General features: G+C 44.6%; 1 protein-coding gene across 1 annotated transcript in view; it reads right to left on the bottom strand.

Annotated features, from left to right (window-relative positions):
- LOC138960371 (uncharacterized) overlaps nucleotides 1–12,004 on the bottom strand; it is a 32,988-nt gene extending 20,984 nt beyond the window's left edge. Inside the window, exons 1-5 of the mRNA XM_070332266.1 lie at nucleotides 11,876–12,004; nucleotides 7,769–8,979; nucleotides 6,739–6,862; nucleotides 5,912–6,099; nucleotides 3,163–3,225 (exon numbers count right to left, since the gene is read on the bottom strand). Of these exons, the coding sequence (XP_070188367.1) occupies nucleotides 3,163–3,225; nucleotides 5,912–6,099; nucleotides 6,739–6,862; nucleotides 7,769–8,912 (1,519 nt within the window). The 5' untranslated portion in view covers nucleotides 8,913–8,979; nucleotides 11,876–12,004. The remainder of the gene's footprint in view (nucleotides 1–3,162; nucleotides 3,226–5,911; nucleotides 6,100–6,738; nucleotides 6,863–7,768; nucleotides 8,980–11,875) is intronic.
- Between the last annotated feature and the right edge of the window lie 12,755 nt (nucleotides 12,005–24,759).

Here is a 24,759-nt window from a genome sequence, read left to right as displayed (position 1 = left end):
AATGGATGCAGGGAAGGACATTTGGTTGTCCCCCACATTGGTCTCCGTTTCTTGGAGGATGTTCATGATCTCCTTTTCCGGAAAGATGTCTGCTTTAGCCAAGACAGACAGCTTCTTCTTCAGGAGCTGGTTGACAGTAACTCTTAGCTGATCAAAGAAGACAGTATACATATCTTATTCCCAAGGGGATTAAGCTGTCCCATTCTCTGCAGTTCTTTTTGCTTTTCTTCTATAAGTGCACGAAATGTCACATAACAGTCAGCTTCTTTAGGAGCTGGCCAGCAGTTCTTGGCTGAATATAATATAACATAACTTCTTCTGTAAGGGTGAAGTTTGGACATCCTCCGCAGGCCTTTTAACTCTTCTTCCAGGAGTTTCTGCTGCTCCTGTCAAGTCCTTAGGCTGTTGTGCCAGAGATCTTCTTCTTCTTCGTTCATGGGCTTAGACTCCCAAGATTTTTACGTGTATGACCGTTTTTACCCCGCCATTCAGGCAGCATACGCCGATTTCGGGGGAGGTGCCAGAGATGCAAACCATGGCTTCAAGGAAAGATAATGGTTTTCTGACCAACCAGCCTTCAGGGATGATGATGTATGCTGTGGTCTTGGTGGTGATATTATCTTGTAGTTGTATCCTTCCTACTAGCGTCATACCAATATGCTACGGTTTCATCTGATGTGCACGCCGACCACTCCGCAAGTCTGGCCAAAAAACAAAAACAAAACCATGGCCACAGCCAGCACTTCTTGGGGATAAAGACCATGGCCACAGCCAGCACTTCTTGGGGATAAAGACCATGGCCACAGCCAGCACTTCTTGGGGATAAAGACCATGGCCACAGCCAGCACTTCTTGGGGATAAAGACCATGGCCACAGCCAGCACTTCTTGGGGATAAAGACTATGGCAACCTGGTGCGTGAAACTCCAGAGGACTGTGTCATTTGTGTTGGCAAAGAGTGTGAATGAAGAAAAGAAAAAACCTGGTCTTCTCCAAACCAAACAAATTTCTTCCAGCAATGAAGCTGCACAATTTTTGACTGTCAAATCCGCAGCTCATTGCAGATAGCTAAAATGTTTGGGTTTGCTGGAACCAGCTGCAGCAGGAACCCCAGGGACGCAGAAGCGGCATGTCAGCAGCACCTTGCTTAGAGCAAAATCTGCTTCTTGTGTGAAGATGATTCTGATGACACTGGAGCCTTGAAAACATGATTCTACGTGCTTGAGTTCTTCCCTGTAAATGTATCCCCGAAGCACATAGAAACCTGTGAGTGTGATGCGCAGAAGCAAAAGTGTTGCTGTAAATTGCTCCTGGGAATTATTTCAGCAGTCAGCATTCAGATCTCAAATCCTCTTCATAACAGTTTAACACAGCCCACTGGAAACACTGTCGATAGAATTAGAAACCCTTGTTTCTTTTCTCCTCGTGCTGTCCAGAAGGGACTTGTCTGGGCTGTCCAGTCTGCGGGTTGTCTTGCAGTAGCTACAGCTTCAGGCTCTGTGAATCACTGCATGGAGCCAGGGCAGAGCTCAGTGCGTGGCCAGTGTGAAAGAATACTGATGGATTCTTCAATAAAGTGTTCACAATAGCACGCTGACAGGAAATACTGTGCTGAAAATCTTCTCAAACATAGTCCGTACACCAGGAGGCCGGCCCCTGAGGTGAGACTTGCTGTTTCCTGTCATTCCCACACAGCTTCAACACTTTTTCATGCAGGGGAACTAGGCTTGGCCATCAATCAAATCTCAATGAAAAAAGATTTCTGCACGCCTTGAGTACATGCGCTGCAGTCTCCTCTGCCTCTCTGCAACTGCTATAATTTGCTCTGCAACTGCTATAATTTGGCAACAGCTGGTGAGGCAAGGTTGAGCTTCCTAAGCAAGTAAGTGCTGTTTCAGCCTACACTGCCCAGTTGTGTCAGGCAGAATATGACAATAAATTAATTATGATCTGTCCTGCCAAGAAAGTGCACAGCACTTGTTGGTTGTGCAGTGATGTACACAGCCTCGATGATGGTGTTTTTATCTGCAGGGTTCACTTTGCTTTATGATTCTTTATCTTCTCTTTCCAGCTTCCCAACTCTGCCTGCTTCGTTTGACGCCCTGCATGTTGCAGTGAGATGGTATTCACTGCAGTTTGACGCCCTGCATGTTGCAGTGAGATGGTATTCACTGCAGTTTGACGCCCTGCATGTTGCAGTGAGATGGTATTCACTGCAGTTTGACGCCCTGCATGTTGCAGTGAGATGGTATTCACTGCAGCACTGTCTAATGTTTCCTCAACACACAGCAGTTTGACGCCCTGCATGTTGCAGTGAGATGGTATTCACTGCAGCACTGTCTAATGTTTCCTCAACACACAGCAGTTTGTTGCTTGTAGCTGAGGCAAGCTAATAAGGCCGCTGTGAATAGTGAGCCTTTAGAAGAAAAAGGCATCACAATGAGCGGGAACCGCTGTCGAACACTGAAGAAGAATAACAGCAGATGCTGCCATTTGCAATGCTAAATGTAATCATAGAAAGACATGAAAAAGGTGACAAACCTGTGTTGCTTACAACATACATGTACTTACAAAAATTAAATTTGGAAGAAGAAAATTGATACTGAACTCAATCTAACACTGAGTTCAGATGAAGAAAATTGATACTGAACTCAATCTAACACTGAGTTCAGATGAAGAAAAATGACAAAACCACAGCACAGGAAGGAGCTAGCTAAAATATTCCCTCATTCTAAAATAACAAACAAAACTAATGTGTGTACCTGCACAAACACAACTTATAGATCTTCATACTTACTAAAAGAAACTAAACCATCAATGAGAGCAGACAAAGAAAAGGCATACAATAAAATTGCTGAGCCGTAGACATTGAGTATACTGCAAAGCTAGAAGACAGTATTGACGAACTGATTACCTTATGCTGCCATAAAATAATTTTCAAATTATTGACAAATATTCACCCACAATGCAATTGCAACATGTGTTTCCATAAGCTTTAACCAAACACACAATTTCAATTTCAAATCAAGCCCTCTGAACGAAACATGCATCTGGTGTACTGTGTAAAAAAATGTGTGTGTGTGTGCATGTGTCTGGTGAGTTTGTGTGTGTGCATGTGTGTGTTTGTGCATGCGTATACAGACGGACATACTTCCTCTACTTACCAAGTGGACCTTTTGTGTCCATTAAAGTGCGCCTTGTGTGAGCATTCTTCTGATGGAAGGTCACTGAAAAAAGCATTCACCAAGAGTTCATCCACGTGCAAATTCTAATATCTCCTTTTTTTCTGGTTTCAATTTAATTCCCAAATGATTGTTCCTCCACCATCACTAAAAGCAAGAGTATTCACTCACTCACATACCATACAAACACGACTGAGTTATTTCCAAACATTGTCTATTGCACTGCCAGGTGATATTAAGATATGTACCGGCAGGCTGTGCTTTTTAGGATGGCTGGAAAGCACCCACTGGCTAAAAATAGCCTGTTTGCTTTTGCTCGTTTCAAGGATGGAAAATGCATGATTGTTGATGAAAATGTATGCAAAATAAAGTTCAATTCTTAAACTATTGCCTTGTGTTGTTTTTGTATGGTTGCATGATCAAATATAGAAGCCCGATTTTTTTGTAAAACCTTACCGAAGCGTGAGAGTCAAAACACGTCACAGCGGAAAAACACGACTTTCTGCGCTCTTACTTTACTTGGTTCAACAAAAAAGCCGTTGCGGCTCTCCTCATTCATTCATAGTATGCAAATTAGAGAGGTCAGAAAGATGAAGCTTTGCTGTTTAGTCCCGTATAATTTTCTTATCTACTTTAAAATTGTTTGACATGGTAAAATCGAGTCAAAGGTATCACATTTTTCCAAGAAATGATATCTCGCGAACTACTAATTACTAAACGAATCACAATGAAAAAAACAGCGCATAAAAGCTTATTTTTTCAAGATTTTTTTCATATACAGTAGAACCTCCCTATTAAGACCTCCCAAAATCTGACAAAATCAGGTCTTAATAGGGAGGGGTCGTATTATGGAGGATGGTTTTGTTATGTCCGGGTCCGTCAATGATCCGGAATGACATTGGCGTTTTGATTGATTCCGCCCACAAAGTAATGTTATTTTTCCCTTAAACGATTATGGTGACCTGTTTTCTAATTCAATTAATTACCCACACAGTTTTCTTGCTTGTTTAATCAAGCCACGTAACTACTCGTGGGTTAAGGTTTGAAATAAACAAACTGAGGTCGAACGAAAGCAGCGGTCCCAAAACATGCACATCGATGTCGATACCAGCTACTAATCATAGTCATACGATACCCAGCAACGATTTGGTTGAAAAAGAAAAGTGTCCCAAACGCAAGGAACAAAACGAATAAGAACCGCGGCAGTGTGTTGAAACTGATGTAAAATTGTAGCCAAAAGCGTCAGTTTTCACGATGAAACTTGACTCACTCATTCAACTTGGGGACAACTGCACTACGGACTGTCCACCGAGTTGACACGTACTCCACTACTCACCTTGAAACTTCACTGACGGGATTCTGAGAATTTATTGATTCAAATGAACGCCGCGTGGTTGTATATCGCGTCATTCGGTCACGGATCGGGGAAAACCAAGAACAATTCCAGATTTCAAAACCCATGTTCGTCGGCCGCCATTGTTAGCTAGACCGAAAATGTTACACACGCTTTGCATACGTACATCGCAAAATGACATGACGTCACCACAACTTTCGGTTTTGGTTCGATGATCGGATTGCTTTCATAACGTTTCTGTAACTTTGCGTGTTTAAAAGGTAGGAGTTCCTGCACAGTTCTTTGCTAAATGAAGCAGACATCTGGCCAATGACCTTTATCTATTCAAAATAAAGTACAGTCGCGAATATGTCAACAGAGGAAATAACGCTTGCGGAGAATGGAGCCTATTTGAGCAGACGACATCGCAGTTGCGATGTGCTCGTCAACTGTTTGCTCAATTTCCAAAACAACATCAAGGTTTGCACAGTTTTGAACTTCTTTTTGGGAATAACAAAGTCGCATTTGACCATGATTTGTCAGTCGTATGTCGGGTTAAGGAGGTAGTCGTAGTACAGAGGATGTAAACAGAGTAAAAAGGATCGGTCATGAAATTTAAAGTCCTAACTTAGAGGAAGTCGTAATAAGGAAGGTCTTAATAGGGAGGCTCTACTGTATGCGAAACTATTTGGTGACGTCAATGCGCGCGCGGCGCTAAACCAATCAAAACGCTCCAAGCGCGTTTTACGCACACATGATAATATGGCGGAGAATACAGAATGTTCGAGTTACTCGGCTGCCGAGAATTCCACCTCGTTTATCTACAGTTTGAAGGCTGAGCTCGGTAAGTATCGATTAATTTAAAGGTTAGATATTGTAAAGTTCAGTAACGTATGTATTTCCAGTCGTTTTACTTTGTAGAAAAAGAAAGAAGACAAATTCCGAGATGGGTCGAGCATTGTATCGCGAACACTCGCTGCTCTAGGTTTCGTTCACACGAAAAAGAATGTATTTTTGTAAAAGTGGCCAAATTTCAACTTTTCCGCACGGATTATCACAACGCGTTTTGTTAAATATCTTGGCTCGTAGTAGACATAATCACTTCATTTTGCTTTTGTTTTCTTTTGTCTCTCTTGCTGTTTCCAGGAAAATTATTTTTATTTTTCCAACACAATTTTGAATTTTAGCCCGCCGGTACATAATTCAGATGAATGTACAGTATGTGTACAACTGAACATAAACATGCATTAGTCAGTGTAACAGTAACAAGTGTACTAAAACTAACACCTGCCAAATTATGAGAGACAACAGCAGTGTGAATGCTTTACAAATGATGAATGCAAAACAAATGCACTTAACCGTCTGTCCAAAAAACGCGCACTGAAAAAAGATACTCACCCCTATTGACAACTTCAGAGTAATTGTTGGGGTGAGGTGCAACTCCATCCTTGGCGTTCTCCTTGGTCGCAGTCACTGGCTTGCGACGTTCGATCTCAAAAGTCAGGTGGTTGCTGACAAATGTGCTGAACAAAATGGTCTCCAGCAAAGGGCCGAACTCTTTACCCGTTACGTAGAGCTTCATCACCCTGCATGAATGAAAGCAAACATTTCAATCTTCTTCTTGCCCTCCCTCCCTCCCTCCGAACATAGGAGTAATGGCTGTTCACGAGGATTCACTAATTATTTCATGAGATTATTTCTAAAAATAGGCACAGTTTACATTGTCATTCAGTCATTTTTTTCTGACCAGAAAATAGATCTACATGTATGTTTCTTTCTTTTTCTTTTAGGGCTGTTAGTGTTAGTACAACAAATGTTCTTTCAATGTTTATATAAAATTTTAAGTTAATCTTTCCACTTATATCACAGAACAGATCAAAACGGTATTGTGTCAGTGGGCAATGACCAAAGACCGAGGTCCGGGAACAACACTGCACTTGCTATTGTTAAGTTGAGACAGAAAGAAGTCACAGAGTATACATTATATATCAATTCTTGATTCAATATAATTATCAGTCTGTCTGAACAATAATGCGGCAGCTTACTTGTAGTTGGAGTACTCATGTATGAAGCGAACAGAGCTAGCTTACTTGTAGTTGGAGTACTCATGTATGAAGCGAACAGAGCTAGCTTACTTGTAGTTGGAGTACTCATGTATGAAGCGAACAGAGCTAGCTTACTTGTAGTTGGAGTACTCATGTATGAAGCGAACAGAGCTAGCTTACTTGTAGTTGGAGGACTCATGTATGAAGCGAACAGAGCTAGCGAGGGCTGTAATGGCTTGGACTCCATGTTGACCCAAGTCATGTGGCACAACTGGGCGAACGCTTATGTTGTACTGGAAAAAGTCTGTGGAACAAAAATTGCACTGCGTTTGTAGAAAACCATGCCCCTTCAAATTGCATGTATTTCATTTTCTACGACATTTTCTATTGCAATTTGCAACCATGAATACATTTCTGCAATGCAGCTTATAAAACTAAATGCACAGACATAGGGCCAAAAAAAAAAAATGGTCTGTTTCTGGTCACCCGACCGACCCTAAATTTCGGCGCCGACCCTAAACTTTTTTTTTCCAAACTCAAAAATGTGTTGTTGTTTTTTTGGTGGTAAAGGACAGGGTGAGAAAATGAACAAAAACGTGTGAAAACGAAAGTCCACCGACGATTTGTAAATGTGTTGAGTGTCTTGTCTCTATGTATAGTGAATCCAGTCTCTTTGCACGATTTTTAAAGTTCGTTTTATTGGTCTACATTTGGGTTAAAAAAAAAAAAAAATCCCTACCTACCGACCCTATTTTTTTTAGCCATGTTACCAGAAACAGACAATTTTTTTGGGGGGGGCCTAGAATAGATACTAACACAGTAACAGCTAGGTCTATGTGGGTGATAACTTCACATAAGGCTTTGAAGGCAGTTGACCTAAGGAAAAAGGATGTCCATTGGCCTTAAGACTAGAGCTATCCAGGTCTGGCAGGGGGTTGTTGTTATGTCACCACACAACAGGAATACCTTAACATTAGTATTTGAGCGCTCAGTTATTATTAAAATTAATATTATGTTCTTATGGCACTGATGAGACTGAGAGAATGTCATCACTCAGTTGATTCATGAGCAAAAATACTGAGCTGACTTAATTACTTATAATATTAATACCAACACTAGTAGTAGTACTTCCCTTTCGATTCAATACTGCATTCACTGATTCAGTCATGAATAAAATTAAGTTATCAAACGTGCATGATGCTTCACTCACTTTTGTCAAATGCAGGGCTAAGGTAGCAAAGGGGAATGCAGGCTTGTCGCAGTTTTTTCCGCTTGGTTTGTCTAGATTTTTTTGTTCTTTCTAGTTCTGTCTCCATTTTCTCACAAGCTTCTCCGCTTTCCTTCTCATCTTCACCCTTCGCAGGTGCCTGGTTTCCTTTTGACTGGCTTTCTATTATGTCCTTGCCTGTCAGAGTCACTGCATCGCCTTTCTCATTCTGTGTCACTGTATCGCCGTTCTCATTCTGGGCGTCAGGTTTGCCTGTCGGTGTCACAGTAGTGCCTTTCTTATTCTGGGCGTCAGGTTTGCCTGTCGGTGTCACAGTAGCACCTTTCTTATTCTGGGCGTCAGGTTTGCCTGTCGGTGTCAAAGTAGCACCTTTCTTATTCTGGGCGTCAGGTTTGCCTGTCGGTGTCACAGTAGCACCTTTCTTATTCTGGGCGTCAGGTTTGTCTGTCGGTGTCACAGTAGCACCTTTCTTATTCTGGGCGTCAGGTTTGCCTGTCGGTGTCAAAGTAGCACCTTCCTTATTCTGGGCATCAGGTTTCCATGCTTCTTCCACCTGTTTTAGATTCCAGAGCTCTTCCACCCAGCTGATGTCAGCAACTTCCTCATCCTCTGCACCATTTCTTCTGCCAGCATTTTCGCCGTCACCTTCTTCGGCCTGCTCTTCTTGGTCGCCTCCTTCCATGTGTTCTGCATCAGATTCACCTGTTTCGTCCAGGACCTCACCATACTGAAACATCTCCTGTTGGAACTCTGCATCCTCCATCTCCTCCTCCTCTCCAATCTCTTCTCCTTCGAGCTGATCTTCTTCCTCCGCATCAATGCTGGCATCTACATTTTCCACATCGCCATCTGCTCCCCCTTCCTCAATAAACTCTCCCTCAAACTCCCCTTCCAACCCTTCTTCCTCTTCCCCTCCTTGCATTTTCTCTGCTGCGTCTGCATCGATTATTTCAACTTCATCACCATCATCACTGCTACCAACAGTGTCATCAGCCAGACTTGTCGCTCCTTGTTTCTGGTCTGCTGTGTTTTGCTCTGCTGCCTCCTCTCCATGTGCAGAGCCTGATGCTGAGCTTTTCCCTGCTCCTCCTCTCTTCCGCCCGCCACCTCTCCCTCTTGCTACCATGATGCTCTGTGTCGATCACTACTTGTGACAGAAGCTTGTGTTGATGAAACAGACAGTGCAGTTGATTCTGGAATGGAAGCAAACAAGCATTGAGAAGCATTCAAGCAATGTGAAGTGATTGTTCAATGTTCTTCACTACTTTAGTTTAGCTGTAAAATTAAAACTAAGCTGATATATTGTATTATACTAATTATACAATGCAGTTGTCTCTTAGTCTTAGTGTTTCAGACAGGTGATCAATATTACTATTAGTTCAATTACACTGTCTTTGATTTTAAAATTAAATTCTCCCAAGTTTTAAACTAACAGAAGATTCAGCATTATAAAATATAAACAGCAAACCATGTCTATCACAGTAAGTATCATGTGTGTACAAATTAGAATGTATACTGTGTGTGTGTGTGTGTGTGTGTGTGTGTGTGTGTGTGTGTGTGTGTGTGTGTGTGTTTTTCACTCATCACTGTTTGACACCAGGGAATTTGGGGTAAATCCCAGTACTACTTTTTTCTGAAAACCTCATGAGAAATTAAGAAAAATCTTCCTTAGATCGTGTTTTAACATTTTTGTTTTAAATCAGAACTTTCATAACAATTAACATCTGCAACTTTCACCGTTCATGGCCTTCTTTTTCTTGTGTTTGTCTGGTTCGTATGCTGGTGTGTCGTGCAGCTTGTCCCATAGTGACTTGGGCAGGTGTTAACTGTTATCATGAAGTTTACTAGTAGTGATGCAAAGGGAGGGAGTCTGTGAGGGATTGCTGTCATGAAGTGTTATTGTTTGTAAATTATATTGGTGAGAAAAATACTGATGGATACAATTACGTTTGTGAGTGTGTGTCACTGTCACTGCATACAAACTGACAAAACTAACACGCACTCGCAGTGCTCAACTAATCCTACAGCAGTCCCTGCAATGTACGGCCCCCGGCGTGAGCGGACACCTGACATGTACGGACACATTTGCTCGGCACGGAGTGTTTTCCTTCTATATTTGCCCCCCCTTAAACGGACACCTGCAAAACGTGGACGCGGACACTCATTTTCGGTCCCAACAGCAGGTCATACCTCCAATGTACGGACAGACCATCGTCAAATTTTCACCACAACAAAATCGATAACAGAGCAGTCCGGCTCTTGGTACAAAGATCACAGCCGCAATGGCGTGACGACAGTCACTGGTAACTTGAGTGCACCTGTACCCATCAGCAGGGGGGGGGTAGTTTTGGTCAGGAGTGGAGTACATGCGAAGATGCCAACATGAAACTGCACTGTGCTCATTATTCTTGTCTGTTGGACGTAAACAACAGAAACCACAGTCGATGAAGGTCCTGAGCGAAAGAGAGTGAAAAACCGGCCACAGTTCTCAGCATCGTGTGTCTGTGTGTAACCTCTTTCATTGACAAGATACTCTTGTTTCCCCTCAGCCTTGACCAGTGAGTCGGTTGCCTAATCTGTGAACCCTTCAGTTGTCTTGCTTTGTCAAAAGTTACGACACAGTCAACTGGTTTTGCTCTGAGTGAACAGTTGGAGCTGACCTCTCTGTCCACAGTCCCAAACAGTACATGGCTGGAGGGAGTGAGAGAGAGAGGGAGGGAGGGGGGGTGGAGGGGTAGCTGGCTAAACTCGGTGGGGTGTCCGGTGTCACTGCATGTCAGCAGGAAGAGCATTGGAGAGAAATAGAGAGGTGTACTCTTCCACACAATTTCCAAGCATCAGTTGTCACGGCTTGGGGTAGGCATTTAGTGAGGGAGAGTGAGAGCTGTGTTATGTACAGTGTATTTCCGACTGAAGAGTGAAAAGTCACTGCCATGCCACATGATCGGCATGCAGTCAATAAAGCCAGACAAGATGAAAATAAATTACATGATTATGACATGCAGCTCTATCTGCTGCTATTTATTCAAACTGGTCTTCAAGCTTATTCTTGCAAGGCATACACACGCTCCTCTGTGCTGTGTTTGTGTGGCTGCTTTCGTATGTCAGTGCATGGTGAGTGTGTTCACTGCCTTGAGGATTTATTTTATCTCTTCTTTTCAACACTTTTCATACAAATCATTTTTACAGAACGTTTAAAGAAGTATTAGGAGTTTATTGTTTAGCAGCCACAAGAAGTGATTAGCATAGACTCAATCCTGTTGTTTGTGTGTCTCTGTGTGTGTATGGGGGAGGGGGTGGTGTGGTCACCCCTCCCGTGACCGGACACCTGCAATGTACGGACAGTTTTGCTATGGCCCAAGGGTGTCCGTTCATGAGAGGGACTGCTGTATGTCGTCATTGATTCTTGTGCCTTACAGTTAGAGAGCTCACTCCCTTGCTTTGAATCGATTGATTGATATCGATGCTTCGACTTCAGTCAAAAATTCGGCTCTAAATTCTAATCTAAACACAAAAATAAAGCTGCAAATAGCATGAATCAGGCATGACTTCTGACAAACATGGAAAAAAAACCTTCAATTTGATAATAAATTTAGTTATTAAAGACGTTTTTGTTGTTGTAGGTTTCCGTTTTGTGTGTGTAGGTTATCGTGGTTTTTTCGGAGTAATGTATTATGTAGTACTTGTACCCGCAAATCCTATTTCATTTTCAGAGCTTTTGTGGTGGTACCGTGGGTGGACTGTAGGACTAGGAATGAATTGTCATTCTGTACTGTACAGTCACAGTGTAGGCTTGATTTTTTCAAGTTTCCCTGTGTAATAACGCTTAAAATTGTGTGCTCGAAGCAAGTTAAATTTTAACAGTAGCCGGGCAAAATTAGTAAGATGGGAACTGACGCCGTGATGGACTCCTCGTGGAGTAATAATGGCTGTCTCCCGCGTCGGGCTAAAAAAAAATGTGTTACTGTTAGGTGATCCAGTCGACATTTGAAGACGGGAAACATTGTGGAGAGACTTCCTAAAGCGAGAAAGTATGTGTATCAGAAATGGGCTCATTCCGTCAGGCATAATTAGCAATCAATTTCTTACTGTTCAAGGGATTTGCAGTCCTATGGCAACGAATATTCCCAAGTTTGGGACCTGTTGGCGTAATATATCAAGATCAAGATGGCAGCCATACAGGAAGTACGTTCCGAGAGTTTGTCTCGTTAGTTCTCGTCTCAGGCGATCAATGACCACTGAAACAGCGAGGATACACACAGGAGCGGTCTGACTAATTACTACGCAACCGCACGCGACCACACGCGACCTTGCACTACCTTGCGCGACCTCAAACTAAAGCATGTACATGTAATATTTATATATATATAGTATCTTCACAACATTATCTGACTTTATACCAAGTTTTAAGTCAAAGAAATTAAAAATAACGGAGTTATAATGTATTTTGCGACGAGCAATCGAGCGAAAGTGAAAGCATCGTGGTTCAACGTCCGACCATGTTCGCATTGATTTAAGAACGTAGGATCAACCTAAAACTAAATAATGTTCATGTAATATATTTATATACCTAGTATCTTCACAACATTATCATACTTTGTACTAAGTTTTAAGTCAGAGGTATAAAACATAAGGAAGTTATGATGTATTTTCGAAGAGCTAGCGAGCAAAAGTGCAAGCATCGGATATCTGCGTCCGACCATGTTCGCATTGTTTTTAGAATCGCAGGCACGACCATAAACTATAGTATGGTTTTGAATATTCTTATATATTTAGTACTAGAGGAATACCCGGCTTCGCCGGGGTGAATCGCTAGACAGAGACAGACAGCGTGGCCAAATGTAACCGAGTGCCGAAACACCACAATCATATGTGAAGCCGAAGTCCACTCAAACGGGATTGAGAATAACTGTTATGGCTTCTGGAAGGAAGGCCTGATTATTCAGTCACACACCAATGCCGCCAGACCACATCACAAACAGAACTCTACAATCCACAGGTGTTGCCCATACACACACACAAACACACACACACACACAGAGAAGCCGTATATATATATATATATGTATATCTATAGGCCTATCTATAAATATATAGAGATAGGTGACAGTGTATTTTTCAGTCGCGTGGCTCAGTATAAATTGATTCGACCTTTTCACTTTGACAGTAAGAACAACTTCCGGGTGCAAGGGAAGCGTCACTGGTTCTGGACAGCGCAGTGACATTCTAAAAATAGTAACGTAGTAACGGGAATATGGATTGACGCCGACACGAAGGAAGGGAGATAAACGCTGAAAACACTGGAGAAGATAAAGAGAAAAACCCAAATCGGTTCAGCGCTGCGCGCTGAGAGCACGTGTTGAAATATCTCATGTCGAGTCCCATCGCTGTCGACGACGCCAAATGTAACCGAGTGCCGAAACACCACAATCATATGTGAAGCCGAAGTCCACTCAAACGGGATTGAGAATAACTGTCACGTGTTATGGCTTCTCGGGAAGGAAGGCCTGAACATATATGGACACACACCAATGCCGCCAGACCACATCACAAACAGAACTCTACAATCCACAGGTGTTACCCACACACACACACACAAACACACAGAGAAGCCGTATATATATATGCATATCAAAACAGTGGAGGCGAATTCAGTATTAGAGCTCACAGTCCTGTGTTATAGCTGCCTTGTTTTGTTTAGCGTGTGCTGACAAAACACTAGCCCCTGCTCGTCAAGCGTTAAACGGTTTGTCTTTCGCCGCTAGCCTGCAGGCGAGTTGGCGTTGTTTATCTCTGGTGGCCACTGTTTATAATTCAGAATCTCGGAACCGAGTCTCAGTAAAAACTCTTGGAGAAGTCTGCAAAGCGAAGACCAGAGCTTTTTTGCTATGTATGTGGGGGTTTTGCAGACGACATTTTGAAGCATACGCGTTGCCATGACTGCATCAAAATGTTGTATTAAAAACTTCGATAAAGTATCTCAGTTGCACATTTTAGCAAGGTCAATCATTATGCTAATTTAAAATCGCTTCAAGCACTTATTGATTAAAACCAAAACTGTGAAATATAATCTGCTAACACTTTCTTTTATCTATCTAGAGAGTATTGCCAGGATGGTCACGTGCTTCCGTCTTAAATAAACGGGATTATGTATGCCACAGTATGGATGAACCGAGTTGCATTCACTGAAGTGGCCGTAACACAGGTTAAATAGCAATCTGTTTAACAGAGCTCTGTAAAGCACACAATCTCCCCCCCCCCCCCCTCCCCAGCCCCCCAAACAGATTAACAAAATAAAAGAAGACTAGTGGTACCCGTGCTACGCACTTTGTGTGCTGCGCATGCGATGTCATTTTGTTGGTTATGTGCTTGTGAAAATGTTGTTTGCACCCCTCCCCCCCCCCCCCCCGCACATTATCCCGCATATAATGAATTATATTCTCTTGGTGAAAAATAAAATGTTAACCCTTACACCGGTGCAATTCTGTAACACATGTTACATAGCCACTGGTGAATTAACAGAGAGAAAAATAACAAAAAACAGTCATATAGGTTTTCGCATCAATGGGAGGTAATCGGAACTGACCAAAAAGACTGCGCGACCGCACGCGACTATACAAACAAAGAAAATAAAATACAGCAGGTATGGCGTTTGCATGAATCCATGATTACGTCTACATGAACAACAGTGATAAAAGTGCGCATCTCTTCCCAGCCGTGCAGCGCTTTGAAAGTTGGAAGCATTAAAATTTAAACGGGTAAAAAGCCATCGTGAAGATACGAAAAAAAGTATGACGTGTAAAATACTTAATGATTCAAACGCATAGTATAACATATGTAACTGACAACAGAAAATATATACATGGTTCACACACACAATCGAGTGCACACATCCATGCTTATTTAAAGTCATGTACACACACACACACATACATACATGGCATCAAGCAACACACAATTAAATGACACATATGGAATATGGAAAACGTATAATGGACATGAACATGGCAAGTAATTTACACCGTTACCTACTATAAAATTGATGATATATATATACCACTCACTTGCTATTCGCCTAAAAGCTTGCAGTGTGCTGTGACACATATAAGAAACCAGAAGAAAAAAGGACTTTACTTTGGCGAAAAGAGCATATGCTGCTTATTTTTGTACATAACTGCTATAACTGTATTTTTTCCGAACACTTACATGTAAAAAACATAGAGATATATCTTACCATTTCACTAAGACAGCCAAAATAACGGTCAAATTAAGGGGAGATCATGATGACGTACATGTCTATGGTTGCACCGGGGGAAAATATTTAGTCGCTGGAACCTATAAGGTTATACGGCGACTTATCAGGTGATAATGTTTCGAACTTATCTTTTAAAAATTAAGTAAACAAATCTATGGAATATTTTGGAGTTCCATTAACAGATAAACAGATCTATCTATCTTCTTATATAGGTTTTCGCATCAATGGGAGGTAATCGGAACTGACCAAAAAGACTGCGCGACCGCACGCGACTATACAAACAAACAAAATAAAATACAGCAGGTATGACGTTTGCATGAATCCATGATTACGTCTACATGAACAACAGTGATAAAAGTGCGCATCTCTTCCCAGCCGTGCAGCGCTTTGAAAGTTGGAAGCATTAAAATTTAAACGGGTAAAAAGCCATCGTGAAGATACGAAAAAAAGTATGACGTCTAAAATACTTAATGATTCAAACGCATAGTATAACATATCTAATTGACAACAGAAAATATATACATGGTTCACACACACAATCGAGTGCACACATCCATCCATGCTTATTTAAAGTCATGTACACACACACACACATACATACATACATGGCATCAAGCAACACACAATTAAATGACACATATGGAATATGGAAAACGTATAATGGACATGAACATGGCAAGTAATTTACACCGTTATCTACTATAAAATTGATGATATATATATACCACTCACTTGCTATTCGCCTAAAAGCTTGCGGTGTGCTGTGACACATATAAGAAACCAGAAGAAAAAAGGACTTTACTTTGGCGAAAAGAGCATATGCTGCTTATTTTTGTACATAACTGCTATAACTGTATTTTTTCCGAACACTTACATGTAAAAAACATAGAGATATATCTTACCATTTCACTAAGACAGCCAAAATAACGGTCAAATTAAGGGGAGATCATGATGACGTACATGTCTATGGTTGCACCGGGGAAAAATATTTAGTCGCTGGAACCTATAAGGTATAACACATGTTACATAGCCACTGGTGAATTAACAGAGAGAAAAATAACAAAAAACAGTCATATAGGTTTTCGCATCAATGGGAGGTAATCGGAACTGACCAAAAAGACTGCGCGACCGCACGCGACTATACAAACAAACAAAATAAAATACAGCAGGTATGACGTTTGCATGAATCCATGATTACGTCTACATGAACAACAGTGATAAAAGTGCGCATCTCTTCCCAGCCGTGCAGCGCTTTGAAAGTTGGAAGCATTAAAATTTAAACGGGTAAAAAGCCATCGTGAAGATACGAAAAAAAGTATGACGTCTAAAATACTTAATGATTCAAACGCATAGTATAACATATCTAATTGACAACATTGACAACAGAAAATATATACATGGTTCACACACACAATCGAGTGCACACATCCATCCATGCTTATTTAAAGTCATGTACACACACACACACACACACATACATACATGGCATCAAGCAACACACAATTAAATGACACATATGGAAAACGTATAACGGACATGAACATGGTAAGTATTTTACACCGTTATCTACTATAAAATTGATGATATATATATACCACTCACTTGCTATTCGCCTAAAAGCTTGCGGTGTGCTGTGACACATATAAGAAACCAGAAGAAAAAAGGACTTTACTTTGGCGAAAAGAGCATATGCTGCTTATTTTTGTACATAGCTGCTATAACTGTATTTTTTCCGAACACTTACATGTAAAAAACATAGAGATATATCTTACCATTTCACTAAGACAGCCAAAATAACGGTCAAATTAAGGGGAGATCATGATGACGTACATGTCTATGGTTGAACCGGGGGAAAATATTTAGTCGCTGGAACCTATAAGGTTATACGGCGACTTATCAGGTGATAATGTTTCGAACTGTTTAGTAAACGTATCTATGGAATATTTTGGAGTTCCATTAACAGATAAACAGATCTATCTATCTTCTTATTATTTTAGGTTCGTCTGGGGTAGAGAAATAAAACACACAGCTAGGTTCGTCTGAGGTGCGGTCGCGTGTTTAGTCGAACCGAAAGTTGAAGAAGAACCAATCACAGATCTCTTTCGCCGCGATGTCAAAGTTCAGGTCAAAGTTCACTGTGTCTGCTCAAATTTGCGAGACAAACCTCTTCAAACTTTGTTCGTGGACAAAATTGGAAGTCGGGACCTAGCGGAATCGATTTCCTGGGTCACGTTGGCATAGCAACCGAAGGAGAAGGCACAAATCCGCGCGGTTTGGTCACAGGAATCGAAAAACCACCGAAAATCCTACCAGTATTATATAGTAGATGATTTTAGAAACAGCAGCCGGAGAGAGGCCCGGGGGGGGGGAATTAAAGATTGGAATTTAATTATAATTGGATAGATCCGCCGCACTGCCAAGAAAAGTGTACAGTGTTTCACCCACTTTCCCGAAAATATATGCATCTGTGTTAAAATTGTCAAAATGGAGTTCCAACTTATCATCAGTGATCAGACATAATTATGTAGATAGATGATCAATGTAGGCTATATTATATCTCTGTTATCATGCACTACTGACTCAACAACACAAATACTTGCTGAATATAATATCTCTATTTGAAAGCATATCCAAAGGAACCTTTTGTCTCTGTTGATAAATATCGAAGTTCATTGCATTATCTTTACTCTAGACTTGTATTCAGTTTCTCTGTCAGAGCGGCAAAGTATCGTCTGCTACAGACACCGACCCAGCAGTAAGAAAGCATAGGCTCTAGCTGAATACATTTTATTTTTTTCTCGTCAAAAGTAGAAAATACATTCATTCGTAAAGAAGAACTAGGGTTTAGATGAAAAGGTTAGTCAGTGTAATATCATATATATACCAATAGATTAAGGAAGATTTTTCAAGAAAGTGCCGATTGTGTTTTTTGTGGTTAGGCCTATCTTTTATCGCGAGTTCCGACAGTAGCGGCTCGGTTACTGCGGACCAGCATAACTGAGTTCACACAGAACTATTCTCAGCTGCACTCAACATGGAAAAAACCCTGTGTTAATTGTTTCAAGACAACCACATTTTGTAACACTACTTTGAAACTTCTGCTTCTTGTCATCATTATAATCATTGCAAGGGCTCCAGGAACTGAGAAATGTTAAACACACTTAAAACCACGCAAATGTTACAGGAAGGCGCCTTTACCGCCTATGCATGGTGCCACAGATTTCAGCAGCTAGCGGCCGCCGTGACCTTGCAAGGCGGAGCATCGAAATTTGCGCGGAATATTCAAAAAGCTTAAACCACACTCACTTTTTTTTCTTGAAAACAGCATAAATATTGTTTTAAGCGTAATAAGTTTAATCTGTATGTATGCTGGAGGTGTAAATGCACTAACATGCATATTTTGTTGCTTGTAAGATGTAGTGTTCACTTACAAAACTTTGACAAGTTTGGTCTTTCGGTTGGCGGTGTAATGTGATTCTTATGTACCGGTTCGACATGTAGGAAACAGCAGTATTTAACTGATTTCTTCCGCATTGAATGTTTCTTTGTGCAATCAGTATAGAAGATTGCAGAGAGTGTATTCTGATGATTTAAAATGTGTGTATTATTATTAAGCAGCCCTGATAGTACTGACTATGTCTCTTTCTACTAAACTGACTCAGTGTGTGACTTCTTAACTGTGCACATTTTCAGCCAGAAATTCATTTCTCTTCCTTGTCTTGCTTGCAAATTTGTTCTTTCCTGGCCGAGCGATAACATAAACACTCCTGCCAAGGGTTGTGTTCTGCGATGTTTTAGAGCTCGGAAAGGCAGCAGAGGGCTTGTCATCAGCTTTCCCTAAATGGATTGCTTGAGGGCTAATAAGGAAGGGATACTGCTATATCAGTGGTGGTTGTTGACATCTTGTATATATACAGCTTGCTGAATCCTAATGCATGGGCCAAAGAAGGAAACTCGGCTCCACTGATTTGATATGTATATCTATATCTAGTATAAATATATAGAGATAGGTGACAGTGTATTTTTCGCGTGGCTATAAATTGATTCGACCTTTTCACTTTGACAGTAAGAACAACTTACGGGTGCAACTGTAAGGCTTCTTTTTAAGCCTACTGTCTATATGATACTTACCGAGACAGTACTATTCTTGCACATTATCTATTATAGGCCGAAAAAAATTGGACAAAACGCTGCGTGGGTACAATTATCTCCCATAACCATGCGCCACCGTGGATCCCAAGCACTGTCTGAGTGCTTCCCCCTTACAGGATGTAGGTGGCGCGTCCTCTTTCTTTATGAGCTGCAGACCCTCAAAAAGCCCATAACATATCAAGAGGGGAGGCGGGAGGGAAACTCTAATAGTACTGTCTCGGTAAGTATCATATAGACAGTAGGCTTAAAAAGAAGCCTTACAGTCAATATAACACTTACCTCGACAGTACTATTCTTGCACAGAATACCAGAGTGGTGTGAGGGTGATATGTAGAGTATTAAACTCCTTAATCAAAATCACTTAAATCCAAGGATTAAGATACCCAGGCAATTTTCGAACAGTACTACTGTAAAAGAAAATATACCCAAGAAAAATACCTTAGACTGACGTGACCATGCTGGCAACCACTGCTTTGGCAATGCCATACGACTGGTCAAGCCTGAGACTGGAAAAGTCTCGCATATAGTGGTTAATAAACGTGGCTGGAGTCTTCCAGAACGCGACCGCCATTATGCTTTGGAGCGAGGCACCCCGCACGTGCGCCAACGAGGAGCCGATAGCCCGAATCTCGTGTGCCCTGATGTCAGGGACCACATCCACTTGAGCATGAACATAAGCCTGTTTGATAAGCAAGGTCAGCCAACGAGCTAAAGTTTGTCTAGAAATATCCGATTGGTACTTCGGATTAAGCGAGACAAACAGTGACCGCTTAGAAGACCGAAAGCTACGTGTTCTATCCAGGTACACTCTAAGGGCACGTACTGGGCAGAGGAAGCGATCAGGGTCATCATGTTCAAGAGTGGGAGCCAAGGCTTGAATGACTACTGGTTTGGACAACTCCGAGGCATTCTGATTCTTGGCTCGAAAGTCTGGTAGGAAAGCCAACGTCACCTGATGTGTGGTGAACTCAATGTCAAATTCCAGGCCACTCAAAGCTTGAATACCACTGAGTCTACGGCAAGTGGCTAAAGCGATGAGGAACACAGTCTTAAAAGTCAGGAACTTGATACTAATGCCTGCCAGGGGTTCAAACTCCTTGCTACGCAGGAGTTTGAGAACCAGGAAGACATCCCACTTGGGAAATGAAACCCGAGGTTTAGACACCGCTGCATTGCTAATACCCGAAAGGACATTAGCAATGAGGGAGGAACTGATCAAGTGTTCAGGTCTGCGACCAGTAGCAGCCGCAATCGTGGAAGTGATGGCAGATTTGTATCCAAGAAGAGTCTTAGAAGAAAGACTCTTCTTTTGATACACTTCCACCAGGAAGTTGGCCAAGTCCTGTGTTGAGGGATAAAGCGGCTTTATCCCCTTGGACAAGGCGAAGGAGGCCCAAGCTCTCCAGCGTAAGTCATAGAGCTGATTAGTTGATCGCCTCTTAGCGTTCAAGGAAAACTCTACTGAACTCTTGTGCAATCCTAGTGCAAGCAGTTTGGAGCGCACAAGAGCCATGCGGTCAAGCACAGACTCTCTGGACGTGGATGAGGGAGGCCTGATCGAGGCTGGAGCAGACTTCCCCCGTCCAGATTCAGAGGTAGAGGGTCTACGTGGGTGAGACCGCGAAGATCTGGAAACCACGGAGCTGTTGGCCAGTAAGGCGCGACCAAAATCAGTCTTGGCCGTTCCTGCAGATACTTTGCCAGTACCCTCGGAATCAGAGATGTCGGGGGATAGGCGTAAGCATCGAGGAGCCTCCACGAGAGAGTGAATGCGTCCACGTGGAACGCATTCGTGTCTCGAAAGGGGCTGACGTACCTGGGAAGCCGAGCGCTGAATCGAGTTGCGAACAGATCGATCAGAGGACGGTCCCACCTTGCCCACAGACGCCGTAGAACGTTGTGAGCGATGGTCCATTCTGTGGGGAGAACCTGATCGCCCCGACTGAGAATGTCGGCCAGGGCGTTCAGTTTCCCCGGAACGAATTGGACTGACATCCGGACCTGATTGGTCTGGCACCAGAGCAGAATCTCCTCCGCTAACAGGGAGAGGGACCGAGAATTGGTGCCCCCCTGGTGGCGAAGGTAAGCTAGGCATGTGGTGTTGTCCCCGTGGACCAACACATCCTGATCCCGAATCAGGAGGCGAAACTCCAGCAGAGCCCGACGAACCGCCTCCAACTCTAGAAAGTTGATGTGTAGGAGGGACTCCTCCTGGGTCCAGACCCCCTGGGCCTCGTGCAGGTCCAGGTGGGCCCCCCAACCCCGCGTAGAAGCGTCGGTGTACAGGAAGAGAGACGGCCGTCTCGGTTGGATAGGCACCGCAGAGTTGAGCCAGATCGGGTCCAGCCATTGGACTACAGCCTCGTGAAACCAAGGCCCGATCTGGACCAACTCGGTGTAATCGAGAGGCCTGGAAGTCCGATCTGCTACTGCCCGTTGCAGGGGACGTTTGTGTAGCCTTGCAAGGGGCAGCAGCAGAGCGACAGACTCCATGGAACCCAACAGTTCCGCCAGCCGCCTGTGAGGAACAGCGCGGCAAGCCTGAATGGAGAGGATCTTTCGCCTCAGGGAGAGGATTCTGTCCGGGGAGGGAGACACAGTGTAAAGCACTGTGTCGAACGCCATCCCCAAGTAGCAAAACTGCTGGGCTGGCACGAGGTCTGACTTGTGCCACTGTATCTGGAACCCCAAAGCATGGGTCCGTTCCAGGACCTGCCGGGTGTGTTGGAGGCATTGATCGCGAGACTGGGCCAGGGTGAGCCAATCGTCCAAATATTGACGCAGACGCACACCCTGAGCTCTGACCAACGCCGCCAGCTCCTTGACCACCTTTGTAAAAATCAGCGGGGCCAAGGACAGGCCGAATGGGAGGGCCCGAAACTCGAACACTGTGCCCTCCCAAACAAACCGGAGCAGATGTCGGTACCCCGGGGCCACCAGGATGTGGAAGTAAGCATCCTGGAGGTCCACAGACGTGGCCCAATCGTTTGGCCGGATGGCCAACCGGACCGACGAAGGGGTTTCCATCTTGAACTTGCACCTGCGAAGGTACAAGTTCAAGGTGGAGAGGTCCAACACCGGCCTGAACCTGCCGTCCTTTTTGGGGACGGTGAACAGGCGGGAGTAGAACCCCGGAGAAGGCTGAGAAAGGGGGTAGACAGCCTTCTTCTCGACCAACGAGTTCACCTCGTCTTGAAGAGCCTGCCATCTGGCAGGGTCTCGAGGAGGGGGGAACGTCAAAGGTAGAGCGGACAATGGAGGTTGTGACGACAGCGGTAGAGAAAACCCCGACCCCACCACCCTCAAGATAAACTGGTTGGAGACCAGTCTGCCCCACATGTCGCGGGCCCGAAAAAGGGAACCGACGGACGAAAGAGGGGCAACTTGAGGGGGCGTCAACGTAGGGCCGGGACTCACTGAAAATTCTGCTGGCGGGCAGGCGCAGGCTTGCGACCACCCCCCTGGTGGTGCTGCTTACCCTTACCTGTCTGAGCACCCTTCTTCTTACGCTTGGGAGCACGAGAAGCCGGGGCCGCAGGGGGGAACGCGACAGGCGCCTGAGAGGAGGAAGAAGGAGGCAGTGAAACTGGCTTCTTCTTCTTCTTCTTCTGAGGCTGGGAGCTGGAGGTGACTGTAGCACTTCTCTTACTCCCCGCCGACGTCGCCGAAGCAGCGAGGCCAACCATCAGAGAATCAGTGTTCCTCTGGCGTGTGGACTCCACCACAGAACGGACAGTGCCCGGATGAAAAAGGGAAGAAGGCTGAGGAAACGTGTTCCTCAGACTCTTCCTCATATCCGGAGGCACTAAAGAAGTAGCCAGAAAATGATCACGGAACAGGGCCAACAAGTGGACCCGTGTTCCAATGGCCAATTCTGCCGCAGTCGTCACGCACGATCGCACGGCATGCAAAGCCCGATCCACTCGAACCGTGTCAAGGACCCGAGTGGAATCGGACTCTGCCCGATCGGGAGGGTCCAACAGTGTGGACAGCGTGCTCATCCATGTCAAGGCCTGTGATTGGGCCTCGACAATGGAAGAAACGGTGGCCTCAAGATTGTGGAACGAAGCAGAGCTCAGTTCCACCTTCTTGACCGAAGGCACCTCCCCAACGAACACATCACCGTCAGCCCCACCCTGAACACTCGAAGTCTGGAAAGGGAGAGTTCGAGAGTCAAAGGGAAAAGGGAGGGACGAAACAGATTGGACACGAGGAAACAGTGGAGGTGCGCCTCCCGAAGGAAAGCACGGCACTGAATCCGCGTCCTCCCGAGGAACATAGGTCGCGTTCGCACGTGAATCTGTACTCCTCAGGCGATGTGCTGCCGCTTCCACCGTGGCACTAAGACTAGGGTGGAACGCGAATTGCTGGCGGCCGGATCGTTCATAAAACGAGCCGCCGGCAGACGCGGCGTGTGCCTCCCGCGCCCGGGCCGAAGCGGACTCCAAGGACGAGAGGGCGTCGGAGGGAAGGACGTCCTGAAACTGTTCAAACGTCCTTCTAGCTGTGCGAGGGAGAGCCTCCTGCCTCTCGTCCTCAGACTCCACGTCCTGTGTGTCAACCGAAGGGTTGGGAACACTAGACGACAGACGCTTAAGAGAGGCATCCGTGGCGTCAAGACGCCGCGTGATGTCTGTCATGTACTGTTGGAAAGTACGAAGCATAGCTTCGGAAGTTCCATCAGAAACCGGCAAGGGTAGAGGATCAGTGTTAACCTCAGGGCGACCCTGATCCTCCTCCCCATCGTCCTCTGACTCACTCTCCTCTTCACTTCCCGACAACTCCTCAACAGCAGGAGTGTAGGAAGCTTGAGGGGGAGGAGCCGAAAGTGATGAAGTAGACTGTGACGAAACGCCCACTGAAGCAAGAGGCCGCGAAGACCCCTGCCCCAAAGACGAAACGTCTCCAGCAGCCGAAGGGAGAGAACAACAAAAACCCTGCGACTGTTGGGTCAGTCCAGCCAACGAACCCCCGCCATTTATAGACTGAACAGGGACCCATCGGGTCTGATCAGAAAAGAAATGGTCCGGTCCGGTCGGGGGTGCCGATCCGGTCCGGTCGGGTGGTCCGGTGTTCCGGTGGTCCGGTCCGGTCCGGTCGAGTGGTCCGGTGTTCCGGTGGTCCGGTCCGGTCCGGTGGTCCGGTCCGGTCCCGTACCATCCGGAGGTCCCGTTCGGCACAGAACCATCCGTACCCACAAAAGTGTTCGGGTGGTTCGGTCCGGACGTGGAAACACCGTACCATCCGGACCCGTAGGTCCGGTGGTCCGGTGTGTTCCGGTTCGGTGCCAGACCACCCGGACCAACAGAGGTGGTCGGGTGGTCCGGTCCCGACCGGACCACTGGTCCCGTACCGTACCATCCGGACCCGTAGGTCCGGTGGTCCGGTGTGTTCCGGTTCGGTGCCAGACCACCCGGACCAACAGAGGTGGTCGGGTGGTCCGGTCCCGACCGGACCACTGGTCCCGTACCGTACCATCCGGACCCGTAGGTCCGGGGGTCCGGCAAGGGCCAGAGGTACTGTCCCGCACCGGACCCTAAGGTCCGGTACGGTCCCGTACCATGGG

The sequence above is a fragment of the Littorina saxatilis genome, linkage group LG2 (genome assembly GCF_037325665.1).
Source record: "Littorina saxatilis isolate snail1 linkage group LG2, US_GU_Lsax_2.0, whole genome shotgun sequence".
NCBI classification, from domain to species: domain Eukaryota; kingdom Metazoa; phylum Mollusca; class Gastropoda; order Littorinimorpha; family Littorinidae; genus Littorina; species Littorina saxatilis.
The sequence above is the reverse complement of the archived record's forward strand: the minus strand, read 5'-3'. Positions and strand labels throughout refer to the sequence as shown.